This window comes from Vulpes vulpes, chromosome 2, assembly GCF_048418805.1.
Source record: "Vulpes vulpes isolate BD-2025 chromosome 2, VulVul3, whole genome shotgun sequence".
NCBI classification, from domain to species: domain Eukaryota; kingdom Metazoa; phylum Chordata; class Mammalia; order Carnivora; family Canidae; genus Vulpes; species Vulpes vulpes.
In genome coordinates this window covers 47,318,426-47,344,887 of record NC_132781.1, presented here as the reverse complement: position 1 = coordinate 47,344,887, position 26,462 = coordinate 47,318,426, and the positions used below count along the sequence as shown (strand labels likewise).

Below are 26,462 nucleotides of genomic sequence, written 5' to 3'. Positions count from 1 at the left end.
CAGTTTGAGCAGCCTAGATTAGGCCCTTCTCTTGCTTTGGGAACATTTCAGACAGTTGGTTTGAACTCTCTCCCGGCATATTTTGTGATCCTGGGTCGTGGTTGCCTGCATCTCCACGCCCCCAGCCCACCTGTCTATTCTAGGTGTGGTACAGAGTTCTTTATGCTGTGGGCGCTGGGGCCTGCTTGGCAACTGGCTCCCAGGGAGGCTGGGTTCTAGGCGAGCAGCGGGTGCCCTGGGAACACACACTTCATCACAGGGGTTACAGGAGCCACGAATCTGGCAAGACTCTCTCCCAGCCTGGGGTGAGAATCGTCGTGGTCCCCCTAAATCAAGCCCCGCAAATGCTCCTTATTCCCTCTTCACTTCCTGCGCTGTAGGTCCTGCCTCCCCTGGCCTCAGTTTCCCCATTTATTCAATCAATTCACCCCCCCACCCAGAGTTGCTCCGGGAGTAGAAAACGTGGGGTTGCTTGAAAAGCTGCCCTTCCTACTCTCCTCTCCTTGCCCCTGCTCCTCCAGTGCCAGATTTCTGATTTCTGGCGGGGGTGGGGGTGGGTGGTGGCTCACGCGCGGCCTACGCCTTAGGGATGCCTGCAGGCGGGGAGGAAGAGGCGGGAAGGAAGAGGGCGAGGCGGCGGCAAGGTCGCTCCCAGCGCCACCACCCCCCGCCGCCCGCCCCCCCCCCCCCCCCCCCGCCCCGCACCCCACCCTCCGCGCTCCGCCCCCCGCGCTCCGGCCGCCGCGCTCCCCGCCACCGCGCGCGCCCGCCCAGCGCTCCTGCCCTTTGCGGACGCTGTGCCCAGGAGCCCGGGGCAGGCGGCCGGCGGCGGCGGCGGCGGCGAGAGCGGCTCCCATGCGGCAGCCGCAGGGCGAGGGGCCGCAGGCGCAGGTGAGACAGCGACATGGGGCAGGCGGGCTGCAAAGGGCTCTCCCAGGCGCTGTTCGACTACAAGACCGAGAAGTATGTCATCGCCAAGAACAAGAAGGTGGGCCTGCTCTACCGGCTGCTGCAGGTCTCCATCCTGACCTACCTGGTGGTGTGAGTTCTCCGGGGCTCTCAAGGGTGGGGGGGCTCTGGCCGCAGCTGTGCCCCTCCAGGGCCCGGGGACTGATGTGCGGCCCCCGTGCTGGGGAAGGGGCTCTTGGGCGTGAGGGCGGCGGGTAAAGAGGGAGCCCTCTGTTTGCCCACCCGCCCCGGAGGTGATGAGCCCCTGGGAGACTTCTGCGTCCTTCATGGGGGCAGCTTCCGACTCACGGGCGGAGCTCTGGGTGTTAGGGCCACCCGAGGGGGAGGGTGCAGGGGGCTAGGCTCCAGCTGTTGCCGCGAGAGCCTCCCGGGCCTGCTGGCCTGGTGCAGGCCCAGGCACCCGGTGGGTTATTTATAATCACGGAGCTCATGCGCTGAGCTCCTGTCTGGGGCAGCCCATCAGCCTGGCATGTCCCAGCACTGCCTTCTGGTGGACTCACCCCACCCCTGGCTGGCCTCTCTGGTGTCGACAGGGGGTCCTGCCCAGAGGCCCTCTACCCTCACCCAGCTGGACTTCCCTTCCCCTTCACCCCCTCCCACCGTCAGGGGACAGGGCAGCTCAGCCAGGCACTGTTCAGAGCCCCAACCCCCAAGGAAGGAAGAAACAGGTGTTAGGAGGAAATGACTCCACGTGAGTGGGTGGCACATGTGCCTCTCTTACTGCCTCAGTGAATGCTGTTGAGGCCTTCCTATTTCCTGACTGGGGGAGCAGCACAGCTCTTCATGGGAGGGCCACTTCACTAGGAAGCGGAGTGCCCCTAGAGCTGCGTCCCCCAGGCACGCCAGTGCCTCCCACCTGAGGGCCTTTGTACATGCTGCTTCTCAGCAGGCGTGCCTCTGCTCCTCCACTTGATTAGAGCCCACTGGTCCTTCAGACCCAGGTTCTTGAATAACTCCTCTGATATGTTCCAGAGGGATCGTTTCCTTAATGTCGGACTCCCATCCAGGTTGGGGACACCCTGAAGGCAGGCATGGCATCACCTAACTGCTTAGGAAGTAGGTGTGAAATGAATGTGTGTTCCTTGAGCATTTGCCGAATGTTTCTGTCCAGGCTGTGCCCTTTGTGTCCCACTCATTGTCACAGCCCTCTCAGGTTCCCTTGAGGACAGGAGAGTCTAGTCTAGGTCTGCCCCAGAGCTGAAAAGCCTGGGCACATCCTGGTGGGCACCTGCTACACAGAGAACCCTCACTGGCACCCTGGGAGGTACAGGGCAATCTCCTCCCGGCATAACCTCAGGCTGGCAGCCTCCTGCCCTCTCATGGCCTTCATTTTCCCCACTTTCCCAAGGGGTTAATCTGGGCAGGCTCTGACCTTAACAGTAATGTCCACAATAGGCTGATGGTTGTATTTATTTTCTTCCCTGGCTGGGTACTCACGGTGCTAAGCAATTTACATGTGCCATCTCATTAAAAAAAATTTTTTTTTAATTTCGACATCATTTTATTTTTATTTTTTTGTTATTTATTTATTTTTCTTTTTTTATAATAAATTTATTTTTATTGGTGTTCAATTTACCAACATACAGAATAACACCCAGTGCTCATCCCGTCAAGTGCCCCCCTCAGTGCCCATCACCCATTCACCCCCACACCCCGCCCTCCTCCCCTTCCACCACCCCTAGTTCGTTTCCCCGAGTTAGGAGTCTTTATGTTCTGTCTCCCTTTCTGATATTTCCCACACATTTCTTCTCCCTTCCCTTATATTCCCTTTCACTATTATTTATATTCCCCAAATGAATGAGAATATTCAATGTTTATCCTTCTCCAATTGACTTACTTCACTCAGCATAATACCTTCCAGTTCCATCCACGTTGAAGCAAATGGTGGGTATTTGTCGTTTCTAATGGCTGAGTAATATTCCATTGTATACATAAACCACAGCTTCTTTATCCATTCATCTTTCGATGGACACCGAGGCTCCTTCCACAGTTTGGCTATTGTGGACATTGCTGATATAAACATCGGGGTGCAGGTGTCCCGGCGTTTCATTGCATCTGTATCTTTGGGGTAAATCCCCAACAGTGCAATTGCTGGGTTGTAGGGCAGGTCTATTTTTATTATTTATTTTTTAAAAGATTTTATTTATTTATTCATGAGAGGCACAGAGAGAGAGACAGAGAGAGGCAGAGACACAGGCAGAGGGATAAGCAGGCTCTGTGCAGGGAGCTGACATGGGACTCGATCCTGGGACTCCAGGATCATGCCCTGGGCCAAACAAAGGCAGGCGCTAAACCACTGAGCCACCTGGGGATCCCCTCGACATCATTTTAGACCTACAGAAAAGTTACAGGGGTAGTACAAACTTTTTAAAACATCCTTCACCTAGACTCCCCAGATGTTAACATTTCACTACATTTGAGTTGTCCTTTCCCCTTTTTTTCTCCACATATGCATAATGTGTGTGTATACATGTAGTTTTTTCTGCTTAAGAGTGAATTGCAGGGACACATGGATGGCTCATCAGCTGGGCGTTGGCTCAGGTAATGACCTCGGGGTGTGAGATCTGGCCCAGTGTTGGGCTTCCTGCTTAGTGGGGAGTCTGCTTCTTTCTCTCTCTCTGCTTTTGTCCCCACTCAAGTGCTCCCTCTCTCAAGTATATAAATAAATAAATATATAAAGAAAGTGTAAGTTGCAGACATTATACCCTTTTACTATTAAATACTTAAGTGCATATTTCTTAAAACCAACAAATTCTCTTTTAACAAAGTACAGTTATGAAAATTAGGTAATTAACCCTAAAATAATATTATTTTCTAACTATGGACCTCTTATAAATTGCCTTTAATAGCAAAAAAAAAAAAAAAAAAAAAAATCAATCCGAAATCCTGCCTTGCATTCATTTGACTTATCTTCTTAGTCCCCTTTAATCTGGAATTGTACCTGAGACTGTCTCTGTATTTCATGACATTGACGTTTTTCAAAAAGTACAGGATTTTTATTTTATTACAACTTTTTTTTTTTTTTTTTAAAGGGAGGCAAAGGGGATCCCTGGGTGGCGCAGTGGTTTGGCGCCTGCCTTTGGCCCAGGGCGCGATCCTGGAGACCCGGGATCGAATCCCACGTCGGGCTCCCGGTGCATGGAGCCTGCTTCTCCCTCTGCCTGTGTCTCTGCCTGTGTCTCTGGCTCTGTCTCTCCTTCTATCTCTCAAGAATAAATAAATAAAATCTTAAAAAAAAAAATTTAAAAAAAATAAAAAATAAAAAAAATAAAGGGAGGCAAAGGGCAAGCGGCTGCTCTCATGGACACATTACTTCCTTTTTTTTTTTTAAAAAACATTTTTTTTTAATCTTTATTTATTTATGATAGTCACAGAGAGAGAGAGAGAGGCAGAGACACAGGCAGAGGGAGAAGCAGGCTCCATGCACCGGGAGCCTGATGTGGGATTCGATCCTGGAGACGGGATCGCGCCCTGGGCCAAAGGCAGGCGCCAAACAGCTGCGCCACCCAGGGATCCCACAACTTTTGAATTGAAGTAAAAGTCACCTAGTATGTAATTCACCATTTCAGTTATTTTTTTTTTAAGATTTTACTTATTTATTCATAGAGACACAGAGAGAGAGGCAGAGACACAGGCAGAGGGAGAAGCAGGCTCCATGCAGAGAGCCTAACATGGGACTCAATCCTGGGTCTCCAGGATCACGCCCTGGGCTGCAGGCGGCACTAAACCGCTGCGCCACCAGGGCTGCCCACCATTTCAGTTATTTAAAGTTATACAATTCAGTGGTTTTTAGTTCATTCTCAGTGTTGTACAACTATTGCCACTATCTTATTTCAGAACCTTTCCATCACCCCAAAAAGAAACCCATGTCTATTAGCAGGCAGTCGGAATACTCCCTGACCCCCGGCCCCTGACAATACTAATGTTCTTTCCATCTCTATAGATTTTCTGGACATTTCATATACATCAAATTGTACAACTCCATCTCTATAGATTTACCTTTTCTGGACATTTCATATACATCAAATTGTACAACATGTAGTCTTTTTTGGGTCTGGCTTCTTCATTTATAATGTTTTCAAGGTTTACTCATAGCTTGAATCAGGACTTCATTCCTTTTATGGCAGAATGGTACCCACATTTTGTTTATTCATTTATCTGTTGACAGACATTGGACTGTTTCTACTTTTTGGCTGTCACAGATAATGTAGCCAAGGACGGCCATGTACAGGTTTTTGTGTGGATATATGTTTTCAGTTCTCTTGGGTATATATTTTGGCATGAAGTTGGTGGGTCAACTACCAAGCTGTTTTCCACAGCACCTGCAGTATATTCATATCAGTGAGGTCCAATTTCTCTGCATCCTCATCAACACACCAACACTTGTTATTTTGCTTTTTTTTTGTTTTTTTAATTATAGTCACCTTATTTGGTGTGAAATAGTATCTCATTGTGGTTCTGAGTTTCATTTCCTTAGTAATTAATGATGTTGAGCAAAATTCTTTTCATGGGCTTATTGGCCATCTGTATATCTTTGGAGAAATGTCTACTCAAATCCTTGGCCCATTTTTCTTTCTTTCTTTCTTTCTTTCTTTCTTTCTTTCTTTCTTTCTTTCTTTTTTTTTTTTTTTTAAGATTTTATTTATTCATGACAGAGAGAGAGAGAGGGAGGCAGAGACACAGGCAGAGGGAGAAACAGGCTCCATGCAGGGAGCCCAACGTGGGACTCCATCCCAGATCTCCAGGATCATACCCTGGGGAAGAAGGTGGCGCTAAACCGCTGGGCCACGGGGCTGCCCTTGGCCCATTTTTCAATCGGGTTATTTTTTTCATTGCTGAACTGTAAGAGTTCTTTTTTTTTTTTTTTTTCCTTTTTTAAATTTAAATTCAATTTGCCAACATATAATATAATACCCAGTGCTCATTCCGTCAAGTGCTCTCCTCAGTTACCCAGTTACCCCAACCTCCTGCCCACCTCCCCTTCCACAACCCTTTGTTCGTTTCCCAGAGTTAGGAGTCTCTCATGCTTTGTCACCCTCTCTGATTTTTCCCACTCATTTTCTCTCCTTTCTCTTATAATCCCTTTCACTATTTCTTATATTCCCCGGTATGAGTGAAACCATGATGATTGTCCTCCTCCAATTGACTTACTTTACAGAGCATCATAACCTCCAGTTCCATCCACGTTGAAGCAAATGGTGGATATTCGTCCTCTCTGATGGCTGAGTAATATTCCATTGTATATAGAGACCACATTTTCTTTACCCATTCATCTGTTGAAGGACATTGAGGCTCCTTCCACAGTTTGGCTATTGTGGATGTAAGAGTTCTTTATATATTCTGGGTACCAGACCCTGACCAGTATATATGATTTGCAAATATTATTTCCCATTCTGTGGATTATCTTTTCACTTTCTTGATAGTGTCCTTTGATGTACAAAAGTTTTTAATTTTGTTGAAGTTCCACTTATCTATTTTTTCTTTTATTATGTGTGTTTTGGGCATTAGAGAGTATAGGATTTGTACTCTCGTTTTGTAGAGTGCCCCTCAGTTTGGATTTGTCTGAGGTTTCCTCATGAATAGTTTCATGTTGGGGCTTCTGGGTGACTCAGTCAGTTAAGCCCCTGCTTTCGATTCAGGCCATAATCCTGGGGTCCTGGGGTTGAGTCCTGCATCGGGCTCCCTGCACGGTGGGAAGTCTGCTTCTCCCTCTGCCCCTCCCCCTGCTCATGCTTTCTCTCTCTCAAATAAATAAAATATTTTTAAAAAGAACTTCTGTTAATGAATAGTTTCATGTTACGCACCATCTCCTTTAACTGTCCTCGCCCTCAACCCCTCCCCGCCTGGAAGAGAGGCACTGTTACTAACTCCCCAGAGTTCATTGGCTCTCCTGAGGTCACATCACTAGGGCTTGGGTGTGCAGGTTTTGGCTCAGCCTTGGCCATCTTCAGGGCCTCAGCCCCTGAGAGCAGTCGTCTCCTGGTTCTGGGATTGCTTGTCACCTCTGCTGTTTGCAGGATGAGGTTTTAGGCAGCAGTGGAGTTGTGACCCCAGCCTAGGAGCTGGTGGGAAAGGTGAAACCTCTGGGGAAGATTCCCTGAGGGCAGCAATGAGGCTGATGCCCACCTGTTGGCCCTTTCCTTGCAGTTGGGTGTTCCTGGTAAAGAAGGGTTACCAAGACACTGACACCTCCCTGCAGAGCAGCATTGTCACCAAAGTCAAAGGTGTGACCTTCACCAACACGACTGAGCTCGGGGAGCGGCTTTGGGATGTTGCTGACTACGTCATCCCACCCCAGGTCTGAGCCCCCCATAGTACTGGGCCCTGGGCTAGCACGGCCTGACTCAGGGTGGGTCACCTAGGGAGCTGCTCAGTTACCTAGGGATTCCCTTGGCCCAGGACAGCTGCCAGGGTTTGCAGATGGAGACCCTGCCCAGACCCTTCCCCCTACATCCAGCCCCTGCCCTCCTCTACTGTGCCTGTGGGACCAGTCCCTTCCCAATAAGCCCTGAAGCTATAGAGACCAAATGAGGCCCCTAGAACGTTCAGGTCACATTGAGTCAGGTGGCCTGCTGCAGAGAACCGCTTCCTTGTATTAGCCACTGACCTTGGAAAGGCTCCCTGGCCTGTTCACCATTAGCCTGGGCCCAGTCATTGGCCACCCAGTCTTGTCCTCTTCTCTCAGACTTGGGCTTGGATCCCAGGGACTGAGGTCAAAATAGGAATTTGGGGAGGGGGCAGTTTGGGACAGTGGGCCTGAAAGGGACTTATCAAAGGATATCTACTCAGAGACTTAAGAGTGAGTGGGCAGATGAATGGGATCCATTGATTCTGTGGCCCCATTGTCCTCAACACCCATGCGGAGACCCAACCCCCTGCCAAGAAGCACTGGGAAAGAGGGTCCCCAAGAGGCAGGAGGATGTCCCTTAACTCCTCTCTGGCTCCTCAGGGAGAGAACGTCTTCTTCGTAATCACCAACTTGATCGTGACCCCCAACCAGCGGCAGGAGACCTGTGCTGAGGTTTGATTTGGTGCAGAAAGCAGGGGAGGGGTGGAAGAGCCTCCAACAGAGGTTGGGGTCTACCCCTCTCCTGACGCAGAAGAGGGGGGTTTCTATCTCCTCCAAGTGCCCCAGAGCATGTATCTGCATTGTTTGGGGGGCAGAAGCAGGTTCTCAAAGGGTGTGTGGCTCCTCTTGGGCTCCTGTCCTAATTCCTGGGATGGAATTTGGCTCTGAACTGGGGCCCCTGTGGGGGATTTCCCCACCCAGGTGTCCTTTCTTTCTGGCAGAGTGAAAGCATTCCGGATGCCTGGTGCTATACGGACAATGACTGCCCTCCTGGGGAGCCAGTTGTGGCTGGAAACGGTGAGGCCTAGAATGGCCAGGGTTGGGAGCAAAGTGGGGGATGGATCCGGGAGGCTTCTAGCACTGTCTCCGTCCCTATCCTGCAGGAGTGAAGACTGGCCGCTGCCTGCGGGTGGGGAACATGCAAAGGGGCACCTGTGAGATCTTCGCTTGGTGCCCAGTGGAGACAAAGTCCAGGCCAGTGTGAGTGGCTATGGCCTTGGGACCCTGAAGAGCTACCTGGGCAGTGAGTGGGTCTCAGCCTGATGGTGGAGACATATCTACTCAGATCCTCTTTCTGAGGACACTCCACAAAGGCCTGAGGACCACCCCAACATGAGCAAATTAATGGTTCTTGGCAAAGAACCAGGGGACCCAGGGAGAAGGCAGGCCTCAGCCCTGCCATAGGCCTGGGAGATGTACTGCGGGAGCAGGGGCAGGGCCTCCTGGACAGACTCTCCTGGCTTGGTTTTCAGGAAACCACTCCTGGGCAAGGCTGAAGACTTCACTGTTTACATAAAGAATTTCATTCGTTTCCCCAAATTCAACTTTTCCAAGTACGTGGGACTAGGTTATTGGGGATCTAGGGCCTGCCTCCTGTTATTGTGCATGGGCCTGTGTGCATGGGCTGTCCGTGCGTGTGACGCTTGTGTGTGAATGAACCACTGGGTGATGCTGGAGCACCCCTTCCCCTTGCTGTGGGAGTGTGATTCTGTCCTGAGTGCAGTAGGTTGCTGGGGGTGCTGTGGGGGCAGTAGTCAGGACTTGAGTAGGGGCTAAAGTTAGGGACTCAGCCTAAGCCAGATAAAGGCCCAGCAACTCCTGGGTCAGGCTGGCTGTCACCTGAGAACAACCAGTCTCAGCTTCATTTCACTGTTCATGGCCTCCCATCCAGGACCAATGTGCTGGACACCAAAGACAAAGCTTTCCTCAAGTCCTGTCAGTTTGGCCCCAAGAACCCCTACTGCCCTATCTTCCGCCTGGGGTCCATGGTCAGCTGGACGGGGAGTGACTTCCAGGAGATAGCCCAGCAGGTGGGTGGTGTGCCCTCAGGGAGCCGGGCCTGGGGGTCCGGGGGCCTGAGAGCTCTGGGTCTGGGCTCTGTAAGGAAAAGGGAGGTAATTAGGGGGACCTGTAGGATGGGGTGGCCCAGGGATGCACAGCCTACAGAATTCGGGCACCCAGTGAGAGCCACACTGAGCACCTGCTGTTTGGTTCTGAATCCTTGGGACATCCGTTGAAATTGAGCTGGAAGGAGCCCCATTGGCACATTCTGGCTCTTGTGTAAGGCACCCATCCCAGCGTGGGTGCTCACTCAAGTACTTCCCTTCTTCCTGGAGGCATGAAGCAGGAGGATTCTGGGGTTGGGTGCTCTCAGCAGCCTGTTTGCTCAGCCACTCCAAAGGCAGGGCTAGGACCCTGGAACTCCCACCTTCTTCCAGGAAGGATGTTCCAGGGGCTGGCTAACCATGGGCCTGTGTACTTTCCCCATCTTGTCCAGCTCTTTCTGTGACTTCTCTCCATCTCCACAAAGTCCTGTGCACTGATTATTATCTCTTCTTCATCAGGGTGGTGTGATAGGAATTCAGATTGAATGGGATTGTGATCTTGATAAAGCTCCTTCTGAATGCAACCCTCACTATTCTTTTAGCCGTCTGGACAACACATTTTCAGGAAACTCAATCTCCTCTGGGTACAACTTCAGGTAACCAGGACCAGACTCACTGTGTTGTTACCCTGTCCATGTTTTGTCTTTTTCTGAGTGCCAGCACCATGACAGCCCTTACTCGGGTAGATATTAGAGTGGGAGGTATGGGGACAAGGAGCTGTGGAGAGGTGAAGGGTGGCAGCTAGGAGAGGAGAGGTTTCTGTCACCCTGTAGGCTCACCAGGAGCTGAGGCTTGGCTTCTTAGCTGGGTCACTTCCTTCAGTGCTTTGGTGGCCCTGAGTCAGCCCAACATATCATGGAAAAGCCCTTGCCTCCCAGGGGAATGTCTGTAAGGCTTTCACAGATCTGGATGCATCTTTACCATAATGTTAGCAAGAGGGTCTGTAACCTCTCCCAGTGCTGCTAAGAGCAGGGTCCTGGGGTGCTTATAAATATCCAAAGCAGCCAAATATGTGTTGCCAAGCAGGGAAGGTCTCCCTTAGGTTTGCCAGATATTACCGAGATGGAGCTGGAGTGGAGTTCCGCACGCTGATGAAAGCCTACGGGATCCGCTTTGATGTGATGGTAAATGGCAAGGTATGTGCAGTGTATCTCCCATTCTGAGGCTGGGCAGGTCTAGGGTGGGTCATGTTGGAGTCCCTGGGACCCATCCCTGTTCACCCTGCATTGTTCCTTTGTGCTACAGGCAGGGAAGTTCAGCATCATCCCCACAATCATCAATATTGGCTCTGGGGTGGCGCTCATGGGTGCTGTGAGTACTCCCCTCCTCACCTTTACTCTCTGAGCGCTGGCAGGGGAGGGGGAAACTGCTTGAAAGGTGCTGTCCTGATGCTTCAGGAGGAATGAGAACAGGTGAGGCCAGGGGATGCAGGTAAAGAAGGACCTGACACGTCCCCTGACACCTGCCAGCACTCCCCATGTAGCAGTCCCCACCTGACTTTCCCCAATTTCCCCAGAGAGGCATCTGCCTGCAGCTCTGGAGCAAGGGGTAGGAGTGGGGTGGGGCTGGGATTCTCTGGGATCCTGGGTTGGTCCCTGCACTTGGAAGCTTCATTTCCACTGCTGTCCCAGTGGAGGCGGGATCCAGCTGGATCCAGCTAGATCCAGGGTTTCTCAGCTGTGGCTCTGTTGACATTTTGGGCCAGATAATTCTTTTTTTGTGTTGAGGCCCTCTGTGCACTGTAGGATGTTAAACAGCATTACAGTCGATACCTGTACTCACCAGGCGCCAGCAGTGCCTTCTTCCCTAGTTGTGACAACCAAAAATGGCAATCCAGAAATTGCCAAATGTCCCCTGGGGAGCAAAGTCACTGCTAGTTGAGAATCACGGGGCTTGAAGATGAGCAGTAGGGACACCAGGCTATAGTCCTCCCTCAGGTCTGTCTGTCAGCTGGGCCCAGCGGGGCTCACAGGAGAGGAAGTAGTTGCTGAAAGGGAGGCAAAGGTTTCCTCCGAGCTTCTTGTCATGCCTTATGTCTTGATCTTCTGGAAGTTTTTTTTAAAGACATAGGAGCTGTTGGTGAGTGGCTCACGCCCACACCAGTAAGCTCCTTGCCGGGGTTTCTGGCCACCTCGTCCTCTCTGCCCTCTCGGTGCTGGCTTTGGGCAGGACCTAGGATGGACTTTTTATGGAGACCAGGAGAACTGTGTAACAGTATCACCAAGTAACAGGATTCAACAAGGCCGTTCTGAGAGGTGTGGATGCAAGTGAGTCCCGGATGATTCCTCTTTACTGCAGGGGACCATTGTTAGGGAGACTTGGACATTTGCTTACATGACTTTCTTAGAGCTGGGCCACTCTCCGTGTTTACTGCCACATGGTGTGGGTCAGTCAGAATGCAAGAGCACGGGAGATCTACCTGGAAAATACATGTGACAGGAAATGTGGTATAGAGGCTAGGTTGGGTGGAGGACTGTTCTCTGTGGAACGAGGAAGTGATAAATAACATTTTGGGCATCTCAGGGGGGTCAGAGTGCCCAGAGTCAGAGGCCCAGTTCACCTGTGAGTCTGTTCCTTGTCCCCCAACCCCCCTCACCTTGTCGTCAGCCCTGCAGGAAATTCTCCCTTCCTCGGGCCAGTGGGTGGAGTGGCCCTTGGTGGAGTGTTTGGACTACATGCTCTGGTCTGAGGCTCCCCAGAATGGGTGTTGGTGGGTTCCAGCTGGGTTAGCTCTGTCCTCATCCATCTTTCCTTGACCGTCCTGTCATCCTTGTTCCTCAGATCCCCTCCAACTCATCTCTCACAGTTACTACGGGAGGGACCAACCCAAATTTCTGTGTCCTGCCTGTGTTCAAGGCTCTTCAGTGTCTTCCCTAAGGGATTAGGACCAAGGCCTCAATGGCATTATAAGAAAGTTTACTGGCTGGTCCCCATCACACCTCTCCAGAAGTGTCACTCACTTTTGCAACATAAGCCCTGTGGAATTTCCTTTGCTTCCTCCGCAATGCCCTTCCTGGCCCCCCCCCCTTTTTTTTTGCTTTGTATGAACTCCTATTCAACCCTCAAGACTCAGCCCAGGTATCCCTCCCCAGGCTGAGTCCTGTCTTCTGTCTACTTCCTTGCTCCTGTCCTCATCATAGGATATGTCACTGTCATAATTTACATATTTGCCTCCTGCACCAGAGGGACGGTCCCCACAGGGTCTCATTGTCTTAATTCTCTTGCACCCCAGTGCAGTACCTGGCAGATGGTGAGTGCTCAGGAGACATTCGTTGAAGACAGGATTGCATGGGGCCAGAGTGGTGCAGGGGGTGCTTGGCCTGACAGAATGGATGGACCCAGGCTAACTCTGGCTCTACCATGGACCAGCTCTGTGGCCTTTGACAAAAGTGCCTCTTTCTGAACCCAGCGTCCTCATCTCGTCGTTGGGGATGGTGATGCCCCTTGGGGGTTGGCACAAGATCAGATGGGATGTACTGTGTGTCAGGTGGCAGGGCACTTTCTGGAAGTCTAGGATTCTGGTCGGAACCCCAACTCTTCTGCCACAGGGGGCTTTCTTCTGTGACCTGGTACTAATCTACCTCATCAAGAAGAGCCACTTTTACCGAGACAAGAAGTACGAGGAAGTGAGGTCAGTTATGCTTTGTCCCCAGCAGGGTGAAGGGACCCTCCTGGGGCCACCTTGATCCCCTCCCCTTCCCTGGCCTGAAAACTCTACCCCGGTTGGAGGTGGGGCTGAATCACTGGGGGCTCCTTGGAAGGGCCAGGGAGGTGGAATGTTCTGAGAATGGGCTTTATAAAGAACTGGATTCTGGCTTACAGCACCTGGCAGCAAAAAAAGGCAGGGGACTCAGCCTCCAGGCCTGAATCAGGTGCTGTCCACTCTGGGACTTCAGACAACTCCCAGGCTTCCTTGTGCCTCAGTTTCTCTCTCTATGAGCCTTCTAGCGCTTACATTTTAGGATTCTTGGACTTGGTAGTCCTGGTGGGCTGGGTGGAGGGGAGCTGGAGTAGTAAGATAGGAAAAAGATGGATTTCTTGTTTTTTCCTGTGGGGGTCTATTTCTAGGCCTCTCTGAGCCCTGAGTGTGGTGGTGGTGGTGTGTGTGTGTGTCTGCTAACAGCAGTGGAACACAGTCTAAGTGGAAATGCCTTAGGGGATGTCTGTGGGCAGATTGGAAAGGGAAGACGGCTGTGGCCCAGCCATTCTGGAGGAGCTGGGCTCCACGTGGGCACCTTGATACTCCCTCCACCCCACCACAGCACATTGTTCCCTATTCTCCGGATTGAAGCTGCCCTGGGTCAGGCTGAGCCCTCGGGCCTGACCCTGATGGAGCCCTCATTGTACCTCTACCCCTCCCTGGCAGCTGCAGGAGGAAGAGGGGTGTCCCCCCCAGGGCGAGGGGGGTCTACAGGGCCCACCCTCACCAGCTTGGAGAAGGTGGGCCGGGCTCTGCAGGCCAGGGTTAACTAGGTCCTGTCCTGCCCAGAATCCTACAGGTCGTCCCGGGGCTTGCAGAGTCCTCGCAGCAGGGTGGGATCCCAGAGGCAGAGGAAGCGGAGCATCCAGAGGCGCAGCCCAGAGGCAGTAGCCAGAAGGGGAACAGCTGCAGGTACCAGCAGCATCTGGAGCCCACCAGGTGAGGGGCTGCTGGTCGGAGGACCCGAGACTGAGCCTTGCAGAGACAGCCAGGCCCTCTCCCCTGCTGCCTGCTCCAGGGTGACCTGGCAACATGGCAGGACGGCCAGGATGTAGGAGAGCCCATCCACGCTGGACTTTGTGGGGAGGGGGTGCTTTAGCCCCTCCAAGATGCTCGTTATTTCCTTCAAGCCCCTAAGTCACCACAAAGTCCACTTGCTGTGCTGTCCCAGCATTAAGACAATAACAGTGCCACCGTTGACTCAGGCTTACTCTGCCAGCCACTTCTCTTTGTCTGCATCAGCTCATTTCAGTTGCTTAATGAAGTGGACACTAATAGTCCCTATTCTACTAATGAGGAAACTGAGGCGAGAAAAGTTAAGTAGCTTGCTCGAGTCACAGCTAATAAATGGCTGAGTGGGATTTGAACATAGAATCTAGAATCCAATTCTTCTCCATCAGGTTTTCCTCCCTTACCAAGTCCCCATGCCCCTACTCCTTATCAGATGCTTTCCTTGCCTGTTGCTGTGGGAGGCTCCAGGTGCCCTCAGGGGACCACCACAGTGCCTGCTGCTCATTGCTGGTGTGGCTTCAGAGACTCCCCAACACATGTCTGGGCCGTGGCCAGGGACCCCCAGACTGCCCCTCTCTGCGAATGCTCTATCTGTGGTGCTGCCAGTGAGGTGGCTGTGGGGCAGGGGGGTGGGGGGCTCTGCCTTTAGGCCATCCATGTCCACAGGGCTCCCAACTGTCCTCTGTGTGCCCCCTACCCACACACAGGTCTAGCCACCTGGGCAATGGAAAAGTGCATATGGAGCAGCTACAGAACCTGCGGACAGCGGAGGCATAGCCAGAGCTGCTGGTTGACAGCAGATTTGGTGAAGATGTCGGGGCAGAACAGCTTGTGGCTCAGAAGTAAAAATTGTGTTTGCATGGACAGGTGCTTCCAGGCACAGCCATCTCTTCTGCACCTCAGGATCCTGCTACGAGCTTTTTGTTGTGTGTGTTGTATGTGTGGCGGGGAGCCTGCTAGGGGCCAGAGTGGCTCAGATCTAGAAGAGAAGGCTTTGGAGAAGCAAGTGGGGGAAGGCCAGAGGCCTGGGTGGTATTCGAGTGTTTTCATTTTTCTAAGAACCTAGTTGATTGATTCATTCACACAATAAACATTATTTGCTCTGGGCTGTGCCCTCTCCAAGAGATGCTTAAATGAGATGCTGACCTGGCCCTCAGGGACGGGAGCACACATGGAATTCCCTCCAGAGCCAATAGACATCACAGCCAGGCTCAGCTCCTCTGGCCTTCCTCCAACCTCTAGCTGAGACTTCACAAACCCCTGTTGAGAATGGCGGCTCCTCAGAGAAAGACTTTAGCCAACATCCAAGGGGGATATTTGGCTTTGCCCTCAGAGATGAAATTTAAAGGTGGCCAAGGAGGCAACCAGGAAGGGACTGGATGTGCAAGGAGGCAGCTGGCGCTTGAGAGAGGCAGCCCCTGAGAGCTTCCAGCTAAGGTGGGGAAGGGGAGGCACAGAGGCCTCTACTCCAGTCCACCCACCCACCCAGCCTCAGGAAGCTTTGAGCATAGTGTCTCACCCAAATGGGAGATGATCTGCCTGTGTCATTTGTCTCTTGCCGTTCCATGCGGCTGGGTGTCCCTACCTGGCTTCCCTCCCTCTCTCCGCAAAGCCTGGGTCTGAAGGGCTAATGAGATATAATAGGTGATGCTCACTTGGCTGGTGGAAGCAGTTGTCAACTGGGAGGCCCAAACTGTCAGGGGGCCTGGCCCCTCACCCCAGACTTTCCTACCCCACCTTACTCTATCCCACCCCACCCTGCAGAATGGTGCTGCTTCGCCCCCTAGTGGCTGCAGAGCCTCACTACTTCACGTGTGGCCTGTGGACTGGCAATATGGGCATCACCTGGGAACTTGTTGGAAATGCAGTCGCTGCCCCATCCAAATCAGAACCTGTGTTTCAACAAGACTCCTAGGTGACTGTTGTGAACATTGTTGTTTGAGAGCACTGGTTAAGGAGATAAGCAAAGCCTGGCTCCAAGGAAGGAAGAGGCCAGCTTTGGTAGGTGCTGCCAATTTCCAGGTCAGATAGAGCAAGAAGATTACACCCCACCGCCACCCCCAGGAAAGGGGCAAGCTCAATGTATTTGAATTAAAATATTTTGACTAGATAATTTATGTTAAAAGATTATAGACAGTGAAAAGCTTCCTTCCCACCCGTTCAGAGGCAACTTGCGTTACCAATTCCAAGAGGCTCTCCTGTTTTGCTGACAGCCTACAGGGTTACTTGTGCCCTTACTCAGGAAATGAAAAGTTCTTTTCCTGATGTCTGCAACACCAGACCAAGTCTCCTGTCAGAAAGGGACACGGTGGAGTACACTGAGCGGGGGTGGGGGGGGGGGTGGGGGGGGGTGGGGGGGGTGGGGGGGTGTCGCTCACTTCTCCCTCTCCCAGTATCTGAGGAGTCCCTATGTAAACCCAAGGGGAGAGACGTAGAACTCATCACTCACCATTGTCTGATGGCTCAGTAGCCAAGGCTTGCGTGCTGCCTCTGGCCCAAAAAAGACCCAGTGTTTGGTTTGCACAGACCCTGGCCTAATGCCACCTACCTGGTATGTTCCTAATGATTAATTCCATGCCTTGGGAGTGCCATGATGCTGGCCAATGGGATTTGTAAACTGAGTGCTATCAAGGGGACCAGCCATGAAAGAGCTAAGTGCCCTCTACCCCTGTTGTAGGGGTCACCAGGACTAACTAGTCACGGCTGCCTTTGTGCCCCAACGCCTCATCAGTTCTTCCTTTCTCAGTGCTGTAAAGGGGGAACAGGATTTCCTCCAGGTGTCTGAGTACCCCAGCTAAGGACAACAGTGTCCTGCAGAGTCCCTAAATCACCCCACTTGGAATGGCATCTTGCATGTCTGAAAAAGGGCTCCACTTGATTGCAGCCCACCCTCCTCCACCCAGATGATGCAGCTCCCCTCAAGAGCATTCTCTCCAGGGACTCTTCAAAAGGCACACCTTTATCCCAGCTGTTTGTTTCCCCTTAAGCCGAAGTGCACAGACTCAAAGGAGGGAGGAAAGATGGCAACCACTGTCTGGGACCTGCCTTATATATGTATTTTTATTTGGCTATAAAACAATAAAAGGTTTTAACTTGAAAACTATTTTTTTTTTTTTAAAGATTTTACTTATTTATTCATGAGAGACACAGAGAGGCAGAGACATCGGCAGAGGGAGAAGCAGGCTCCCTATGGTGGGACTCGATTCGGGGACTCTGGGACTCTGGGATCATGGGGAGCTGAAGGCAGATGCTCAACAGCTGAGCCACCCAGGCATCCCTTGAAAACTAGATTTTTTTCCCCCATTCTTATCTTTTCAGTCACTCTGTCTCAGAGGAAAATGTAAGGAGAAAGTGAGAAAAGAGGCAGACACAGAAACCATCAGTGAACAATAAATTATGTTCCCTATTGTATTACAAAGAAATTCAAATGGAAGTAAGGAAACTCTTTAAATGAGCAAATATTAAAGACTGGGAAGACACAATAGAACTGGTACATTTCCACTCAATGAGGGTAATGTGATAAAACTCTGGAAAGCATTTGGAATCAAGTTACCTTCTGCTTTAGGAGTTTATTAAGTTCCTTCAGAATGATATCAAGACATTCTCTGCAATATTTTTTATAATAGCGAGTATTTCAATCTTACTGTCTAGTGATAAAAGATAATGTTTAAGTAAATCAGCTCACTTATTCTGCACCCCCAACCCCCGATCCAGTAGGACTGCTCTTTATTCCACATCACAAACCTTCCCATTTCACTTAGGGAAAGCCCTCAGGACAGGGAGGTTGAGAAGGGCATAGTGTGCAAACCATACCTGTGAGCCTCTTCAGTGGTGGTCTGAGAGGGTTCAGAGGTCACTGGGTGAGTGAAGGAGGCAAAGCTGTGGCCTCACCTGCTTCTTCCCTTTGTGTGCATGCCTGGGTCCCAGATCTCTCTCTGTTATTGACCATGGGCCATGTACTGTCTGTAAAAGGGGATTTGGATTCAAGTTCTCAGATCTTCTGATCTGAAATGGATTCTTTTTAAGAAAAATCCAATTGTGATCCCATCACTCCTGGCTAAAACTTCCAAAGGCTTCTCCCAATTGCTCTTAGGATCAAGGCCAACATCCCCACTGTAGCCTTCCATGACTGATCCAAGTCCTGGTCCTGGCCTCTTCTCTAACTCTCCAGGTACAGGCCAAACCCCTTCCTGCTGCCCAGTGGTCCTCACACTTTTTTTTTTTTTTTTTAAGATTTTATTTATTTATTCATGAGTGACAGAGCAAGAGAGGGGCAGAGACACAGGCAGAGGGAGAAGCAGGCTCCATGCAGGAAGCCTGATGTGGGACTCCATCCCAGGTCTCCAGGATCACACCCTGGCCTGCAGGCAACGCTAAACCGCTGTGTCACCATGGCTGCCCAACACTTGTGCTTTCTTGAATGTAGCTTCTTCTTCATACTTATTATTCAACTCTGAGGTCTCAAATGTAATCTCAAAGGATTTTTTAAAAAAGATTTATTTATTTTGAGAGAGCAAGCAAGCACACACTGAGGAGGGGGTAGAGAGAGAGGGAGAGAATCAGACTCCCTGCTGAGCTCTTAGGCTGCGGCAGGGCTCCATCCTGAGAGCCTGAGATTACCACCTGAGCTGAAATCAAAAGTCAGATGCTCAACTGACTGAGCCACTCAGGCGCCCCTCAAAGACTTTATTGATCCCTACTCCCCAACCTGGGCTCAGTTTAGGGTTCCTCTGTTCTCTCTTCACAGCACTTATCAAAATTTAAATATTTGTGAAATTATGGAATACCGGTCCTCCCAGTTAGACTATAAATTCCATGAGCAACACGTTCACTACTATAACTCTAATGCAATATGTTATCTTTCAAAGGTATGCACTTTATTCTAAGATACCCCCTTGACAAGAAGGGATCATGGGTTAGCACATAGACAAAAGCATTACATTCTAAACAAGCCCAAACTTTAGCTTAAATGTCGTCTATTTAATCTCCATTAGACATATTCTAGAAAAGAGCTTGAAGTTGTTTAAAAAGGAAATGACAGCTAGCTGTTGCTAGATGAAATGAAACTGAAATGGCACGACTCATGCCTGAAAGCAGTGGTGGGTACAGAGAGGGACGTCTGGGATCTGAAAAAAGGTACACTCAGCCAGTGCAGCAAGAGCAATGAAAAGACCTGTATCTGGAACTTGGCTGCCTCTTTCTAGCTGAGCCTCTCTGTGGCAGAGGTCCGTGTAACCTGAGCCTCAGAATCATCAACGAGGGATAATTCTATCCACCCCACAAGGATATTGCTAGAATGAAATGAGACAACGGGTGTAAAGGGTACAAGGCACGATGTTTTGGCATGTGGGAAACGCTGCTAACAGTAAGTCCCTCTTTACTTAGGCCCTAGTAGTCTCTCTGGACGGCCTATGTATAAATGCAAGGAAATTACAGAAGGCTGAGACCCAGACCCAGCTCTCTAGGAGCCAAAACCTGGCGATTCTGCACCCACGGCAGACATGGGCTATGAGTTAAGGTAGGAAAAGACTCCACGAAGTGTCTCACGCTTCATTTAATCTGAAGAATGTTACAGGCTCTTCGTCTTCAGATATAAATTATCAGGTTACAGAACAAGCAGCGAATTCAACAATTTAAAAACTAAGTCTACACGGTGTTAATCTCCGACGGCAGTCCTCCCAGTCTGGTTCAGTAGACGTGCACCATGCCGTAGAGGAACGTCCAGAACAGGACGTAGGTGAAGAGGCCGCCGACGAGGCCGCCGGTGAAGAGAGGTCTGCGTGACTTAAAGTACTTGTTCCACCGCCTTCCCGCCTTGAGGATCAGGAGCAGGGAGAGCAGGACGGAGGCGAGCAGGTAGAAGATGAAGCCGTAAAGGCCGGTGAGGCCGAGGATGCCGGCCGTGGCCCCCGACAGCGCGGACACCGAGGTGCGGCAGTAATCCAGGACGGCGGCGTTGCCCCGCACAGCTGCCTCGCTGATGAACGGCGGCCCTTCCCGCTTGGCCACCACAGCGGCCATCGCACTCGCCGGGGCTCAGCCTCTACTTTCCCGCGGAGCTGCGGAGAAAACCCAGGGACAAATGGCCTCCGGCGCCTGGCGACTTGCGAGCACGCCGCCCCCCCCCGCCCCGCGCCCGACTCCCAACGCCTCACACCACTCCTGGATCTCGGGCCTTCCAAGGACGCAGAGGAGGCCGAGGGCTCGGTTCGGCCCGGCCCGGCTCGCCCAGGTACCTGCAGCACGGCGGCGGACACAGACACGCGGCGTTCCCTCAGACGGCCAGCGGCACAGACCCGCCCGGCGCCATCTTGCGCTGGAGGGTGCCGGGACGGCCCTCGCTGCGCACGCGCCGAAACCGCGCTCCCGCCCCCGACGCGCACGCCGCGGGCGCCCCCCGCCCCCCTACGCACGCACGGGGACTTCCGGCCGCTGACTGGCTGGGCTTGTCAACGACTCCTGAGGGGCGGGCCGAGCCGGGGTGCCTTTGTTAACCCGGCAGGGCGCGGCCGCTGGGGCTCTGGCTGCGGGCTTCCCTGAGCTGCGCCTGGTCTCCGGTTGCGGGTCGAGATGTCCTACATCCCGGGCCAGCCGGTCACCGCCGTGGTGGTGAGTGCGCTCGCTCCTGTTGTGCAGATCGGCAAACTGACGCCCCCCACGGGCCGACGAAGCGCTGAGCCCGGGCGGCTGCCAAGCGGCGGCCGGGCCCGGGCCCGGGCCCTGGCTCTGCCCCGCGGGACCGCGGTCTTCCCCGGCGGGCGCCAGGGATGGCGGGACCCCAGCGCCTGCCGGGCACCCGGACCCGAGGCCAGCCCCGCGCCCTGCCGCCGCTGCGTTGGGCTCCGTCCAGCCGGCGGAGAAGGTCCTCAGCCGCGGGGTGCGGGGAGCGAGCCCCTTCCCGGCTGAGCTCCCAGCGGGCAGCCGCGGGGCGGGGCGGGGCCGGCCGGGAGTCGCTGCCCCTGGAACGAGGAAGTGCTTCCTCCGCTGCGGGAGACGCCGCCGCCGCCGACCCGAGGGACAGTTGGGGGTGGCGGTGACGGTGGCGGTGGCGGTGGCCGGGGCGGAGGGGCAGGCCCGACTGTCCGCCGGCCTGGCGCGCTCGGACCCAGCCCCGCTGCTCCACAGTGAGGGCACACGCAGCTGGCTGGCTCCTGCTGCAGACGTTCCCTGGCTTCTCACCCCTTGGGACAAAGTCCAGGTTCCCCGCCCGGCGCTGGGCCAGCCTCGGCCCCTGGCTCCCCTCCACCGGCTGGTCTTGGGTGCTAAATGCTATGGCAGTCAACAAAGGGAAGAAGAGAGCCGGGGACGTCAGTGCCAAAGCTGGATGGGGTCTGAAGGCAAACTCGGGAGGCGGAGATGGGGAAACTGAGTCCCAGGAGAAGTCTGTTGATGCCCAGCCCTAAAGAAAGTCCCCAGGAAGAACCCAGATCTCTGAGAAGAAAGGCCTGTCTGGCAGGAATTGGGTCAGGTCCAAGTCCCAGTCCTAGGGCCGTGGGACGGGCTGCCTTATCTCAGATGGGTTTGCAGGGGAACTCCTGAGTCAGGCGCCGGCACTGATTAAGGTGGCATGTGAACTTGAGCTTAGAGAACCAGCTCTGGCCGAGGCTAGTAAGAAACATTTCTGGACCTGCAGATTGCTGCCGTACACTTCACCCTAACTGCACCGACCTTGCTTTTCTAGATTCCTAGCTGCCTCAGAGAGAAGCGGCCAGGCTTGCTTCTTAGGTGGAAGAAAAGGGGTGTGTAGGGGAGGCACAAGAAAGAGGCAGTAAGCTGCCTCATCTCACCCAGTAAGTCAGGGACCGGCCCTTGTCTTCCAGCCCGAGGGCCTGTATACTCTCTTCTAATCTCCGGGTGGGGCAAAGGTGTGTGTTGGAGGTGGAGCAGGCCTGCAGGAGTTCACACTTTTGGACTTGAGGACCTATGTCTAGTGGGCTTCAGGGGTCATACTTCCTGCTTCCCCTCTCTTCTGTCCTGGCAGGTCCTCCCTCGGGCCTTCCTCAAAACTGTAAGACCATGCTGTCCCAATTCTTGTTAAGACTAGGAACGTGTCTGGCCTCTCCCGCTTGTGTTTTGTATAAGTGCTGCCGAAGCAAGCACATCCTGCTTGTGTTTTGGATTGAGAATGGGCTAGGGGAGGTTTCCTTCCTAGTCCCTGCCTTATCCCACGTAGTTAATATTTTGAGAATGTTAAAACCATTTTGGCTTCTTCTTTGAGCTGTGGCTCCATGGGTTCATCTGCCTTCTGTCTGGACACTTGCCTGGGTAGCTCATGGCACTCCAAAATGCTTCCCCTTCAGTGTCCCCAGCTGCGAGATGTTTGTGTTCAGCCAGGCCACTTGGCTGGGTGCTTCCTTTCACTGCTCTCTACCACGAGCAGTCCTCAAGTCTGTTGATCCAGTTTCCAAGTAGTCATGTCCCCTGGCCTCCACATCCCACCTCTAGAAGACATCCATTCTCCTTCTGACTGCGCAAGTGGTCATTCTAGTATCAAATTTGACCAGGACCAACCTTATTCCTGAACTCCTGAGAACTCTAGTGGGCCCAGAATCAAAATCGGGTGTCTAAACTGTCACTCCTTTCAAGGTCTGGTGCAAATGATCCCTCTTCTGTGAAGCTCTTCAGGTCCAGATCAAGGCACTCTTTTCTTTCTTCCTTTTAAAACTCAACTTTTGGGGTGGGGTGATCTGGTCTAGCTAGCCCCTACACTCTGGTGATTGGAGGGTGCCTGCTGAGAACTTTGGAAGGGCCCTGGCAGTTTGGGGACTATGGTGGGAGAGCTTTAGAACCCTCCTCTGCCTCCTACACCACACAACAGGGTCTGGGGCTTACAGAGAAACCTGCTCCCTCAGGGCCAGCCTCTAGGGCCTGCACTCCACAGCCTTTCTGATCTGGCCCCAGTCTCACCTCACCTCTCAGTTCCAGTGCTGTACACTCATCTCGTAGACCTGTATCCATAGCACCTTCAAGCCTGTGCTTCTGTCCCTTGGCCAGGACAAGCCCTTCCTCTCCTTCATGTGCAAGTTTGAACTTCTCTGCTTTTCCGGAGCATCTCTAGTCTTGCCCTCAACAAGGCTGGCTCAGCAATGAGTTGCCTCAGCAAGGCACTGGCGTTTCTTTTTCAAGCCCTGACCCCTTCTGCTCTGTGTGGTCCCTCCCCTGGGTCACAGGCCCCCCATGTAGAGCGGTCACAGCATCTTGACTCTTGGATCAGGAGGGGCTTAGAGTACATGTTGACTAAGGCTGGTGCCTGAGATTAACAGGAAGGGGACAGAGGCTAGAACAGAATATTGCGTAGGTGGTTGTGGCTGAGTTCTGAGTCACAAGCCACCCCCCTCACCCCTGGCCCCCAGTCTCCCAGGCTGGTGGCTGGTAACTGGGTGGAATCCTACAGAGGACTCTGGGCTCCACCCCCATTGGCATGGGTCTGAGCTGGCACAGCAGCCTGAGGCTGCTACTGGACACAGAGCAGATTCATTGTCCACATACCCACCTGCCCCCAACTTGTTTTTTCCTTTGCTAGCAAAGAGTTGAAATTCACAAGCTGCGTCAAGGTGAGAACTTAATACTGGGCTTCAGCATTGGAGGTGGAATTGACCAGGATCCCTCCCAGAATCCCTTCTCAGAAGATAAAACAGACAAGGTGAGGGGGACCAGGGTCCTGGGACCTCTCCACTGGGGACAAAGGTCTGAGATGGTGGGTACTTCCAGGGCCTTCTTGGAAGGAGTAGACCTCTTTGTATTCCAAAAATCCTAAGAACTTTTAAGAAATGATAAGTAGGGATGGGGGTGGGGAACAGATCTCCCAGCCCTAGGCAGGCTCACTCAGAGCCCAGGAGGAACAGGAAGAGGTGAGCAGCAGGGACCAGAGCATGGTGGGGCAGCGCTGCTTTCCCCTCAACTGTCTTGGCACAGCCTGTACTGGGGCAGACTTGGTGCAGTCAGTTGGATGGCTGGGCTTTGCTCTCTGGATTAGGGGCTAGTCCAGTGACACTGGGGCTTGACTTGGGCTGTCTCTTTCCAGGGCATTTATGTCACACGAGTATCTGAAGGAGGCCCTGCTGAAATTGCTGGGCTGCAGATTGGAGACAAGATTATGCAGGTAACATGTGTCCCAAAGGAGGAGATCAAGGCTTGGGCCAGAGGGTCTGAAGGACTCGGGTTGGGGGCTGCCCTTGCCTCCTGGGGCACCTGGGAGACTCACTGAAACTGTTGGGAGCGCATGCTGGTGTTGCTGCCAGAGGGAGCTGGCTCTCTCCTCTGTATGCCTCAACTGTGGTGCTTGGCATCCCCCAGCACAGAGACATCAGCCTGCCTGGGTGACCCAGGACCCCAAAGCCCATCCTGCTTCCAGATCCCAGAGGACAGAGAACTGAGGCAGGCTGTATTTTCTCCTTGGGCCAGGTGAATGGCTGGGACATGACCATGGTCACACACGACCAAGCCCGGAAGCGGCTCACCAAGCGCTCGGAGGAGGTGGTGCGCCTGCTAGTGACCCGGCAGTCGCTGCAGAAGGCAGTGCAGCAGTCCATGCTGTCCTAGCAGCCTGCTGTGGTCCCTGCCTCGTGCCTGCCTTCCTACAGTGACACCACTTCCATGCTCTGCCTGCCCCTCATCCTGGCTTCTGCTGCATGCTGGGCCCCAGCTCCAAAGGGCCAGAGCTGGTCCCAGAGGCCTGTCCCTGGGGCCTGACCCAGCCTTCCTTCCCCACCTCCCACTGGCCTGAAGCTGTGGGACCAGCTCCCATCCTCAGACACTGAGAATTGAAAATAAGGGCCTGGAGTTGAATTGTAGTCAATCTGCAGCGACCATAGGCTTGGCCCCCAGACCCTGCTGCATGGCCTTAGCAGTCCCCAAATGGGCAGGAGGTCCCCCACAAAGCTGGAGAATGCCAGGTGGGGCCGGGCTTTCCTACAGAGGCCTGGCTGCAGGGCTCGGCCATGCCTCTGTGTCTCAACTCTGCAGCGACTGTACCCTGTTTTTCCCTTCCTTCCCCAGGAGGGGCTTGACACACTGCCTGAATGGAAGCCAGACAGGCTTATGGTTCACCCCCTCACACCCCCACTTCCCTGAGGGGCACTAGCCTCCCCAGGTTCACCTGTGTACAAGATTTAGATGAAGCTCAAGGCTGACATTTCAGGGCAGTTCTCAGGATTGCCATTTCCTTCTATGCCTATGGGTTTAACTTTATATTTTTTAAATCACAACTTTGATACAAAAGCATTTTTACCTATTTGGAGATGCCAATTTTACTTTTGAATTTAGCTTACTAACTTGTATCTGGGAACAACATGTGTTACTTTGGTTCCTATGGAAATGGGGCAGTGTGAAATTACCCCATACCTGACATCTTGGGTCCAAATAAACAGTGTTGGAATTCACAAGGGGTTTTGCTGAGGCATGGGGCTAGGGATGTCTGGGGGTGGATGGTGGCTAGAACTTTGGTTGCAGGGCTGACTAGCCTGGCCCCCAATCACTTCTGAGATGAGGCCCAGCTGCTGCCAGGCCTGCCTGTTGCTGTTTGGCCAGGGCCACATCTGTGGGAACGTCTGGGAGCACCTCCCTGGAAGTGGGGCAGGGAACTCCTGACTTCCCCTGTGTAACTTAGCTTGTGCTCCACCCAGGAGAGGACTCATGGACACTAAGGGGTTCATGGGACACCCCCACCCCCCGCCAAGACTCTTGAGAGCATAGTTTATCACAGGTAGAATTGATGGATGAGATGGGGGTAAGCTGGAGAACACCAGTGCCTCTGCTTGGCCCAGGACTGGCTGCACGACTAGCTCTGGGAATGATCACCATTTGAGGGCTTATCTACAACTGCCAAATCCAGTTTTTCAAATTTTCCATCAGAAACCTGAAATCTCCTATTTCTACAGTGTGGTACCCAGTAACATACAGAGTAGCCCAAATAAAATACGTCTGTGGGGTTGGTCTGGGTTGGCTACCCCAGGGTTGGCTACCCCAGGCTGGAAACTGTTTTAGGGAAACAAGACCCTAAATTCTTGGATATTTGGATAGAAGAATAATTTGAAAAATAAAATGCCCCCCCCCCCCCCATAAGAGTACCCTTAACCCATCCAACCCATGCTCGTTAACTCCAGCTTGAGCAACAACATGCCCTTGGTAATGGTACCTGTGTGACCTACCTGGCCCTGAGCAGGCAGGCATCTTGCACTACCCAAGAGGGCTCCCCTGATGAATGCCGGTCGGCATGCAGCCACCTCGCCATCAGCATAGTTTGCAACTCCGGTGTTTCCTTACATGAAGTTAAGTAGGGTTGTCTCCTTAAGCCCCAAGAATTGGTTCTGAAGCCAACACACCTACC

At 52.7% G+C, this 26,462-nt stretch overlaps 3 protein-coding genes across 7 annotated transcripts; 2 read left to right on the top strand and 1 right to left on the bottom strand.

The window, feature by feature from the left end:
• The first annotated feature begins 718 nt into the window (after positions 1-718).
• Positions 719-17,234, top strand: P2RX5 (purinergic receptor P2X 5). 3 transcript variants are annotated; one of them, XM_025987883.2, is made up of 13 exons: positions 719-1,041; positions 7,117-7,267; positions 7,919-7,990; positions 8,260-8,335; positions 8,422-8,518; positions 8,791-8,871; positions 9,210-9,348; positions 9,883-10,019; positions 10,466-10,559; positions 10,669-10,734; positions 12,972-13,054; positions 13,913-14,062; positions 14,842-17,234. In XM_025987883.2, exons 1-13 carry the CDS (start codon positions 905-907, stop codon positions 14,909-14,911), a joined length of 1,353 nt encoding a protein of 450 aa, XP_025843668.1. In that variant the 5' UTR covers positions 719-904; the 3' UTR covers positions 14,912-17,234. The 3 variants fall into 3 exon arrangements, with proteins under 3 accessions (XP_025843668.1, XP_072604085.1, XP_025843669.1); XM_072747984.1 differs by having other exon boundaries at positions 795-891; XM_025987884.2 differs by having other exon boundaries at positions 818-988.
• A 2,436-nt stretch (positions 17,235-19,670) lies between these two features.
• Positions 19,671-20,531, bottom strand: EMC6 (ER membrane protein complex subunit 6). 2 transcript variants are annotated; one of them, XM_025987986.2, is made up of 2 exons: positions 20,371-20,531; positions 19,671-20,193 (listed from the first exon to the last, which is right to left on the bottom strand). In XM_025987986.2, the coding sequence occupies exon 2, from the start codon at positions 20,153-20,155 to the stop codon at positions 19,823-19,825; it is 333 nt and encodes a 110-aa protein (XP_025843771.1). In that variant the 5' UTR covers positions 20,156-20,193; positions 20,371-20,531; the 3' UTR covers positions 19,671-19,822. The 2 variants fall into 2 exon arrangements, with proteins under 2 accessions (XP_025843771.1, XP_025843772.1); XM_025987987.2 differs by having other exon boundaries at positions 20,292-20,462.
• A 71-nt stretch (positions 20,532-20,602) lies between these two features.
• TAX1BP3 (Tax1 binding protein 3) lies at positions 20,603-25,515 on the top strand. 2 transcript variants are annotated; one of them, XM_025987984.2, is made up of 4 exons: positions 20,603-20,743; positions 23,658-23,777; positions 24,159-24,236; positions 24,539-25,515. In XM_025987984.2, exons 1-4 carry the CDS (start codon positions 20,705-20,707, stop codon positions 24,674-24,676), a joined length of 375 nt encoding a protein of 124 aa, XP_025843769.1. In that variant the 5' UTR covers positions 20,603-20,704; the 3' UTR covers positions 24,677-25,515. The 2 variants fall into 2 exon arrangements, with proteins under 2 accessions (XP_025843769.1, XP_025843770.1); XM_025987985.2 differs by lacking the exon at positions 20,603-20,743 and adding an exon at positions 21,155-23,238.
• The last annotated feature ends 947 nt before the right edge of the window (positions 25,516-26,462 follow it).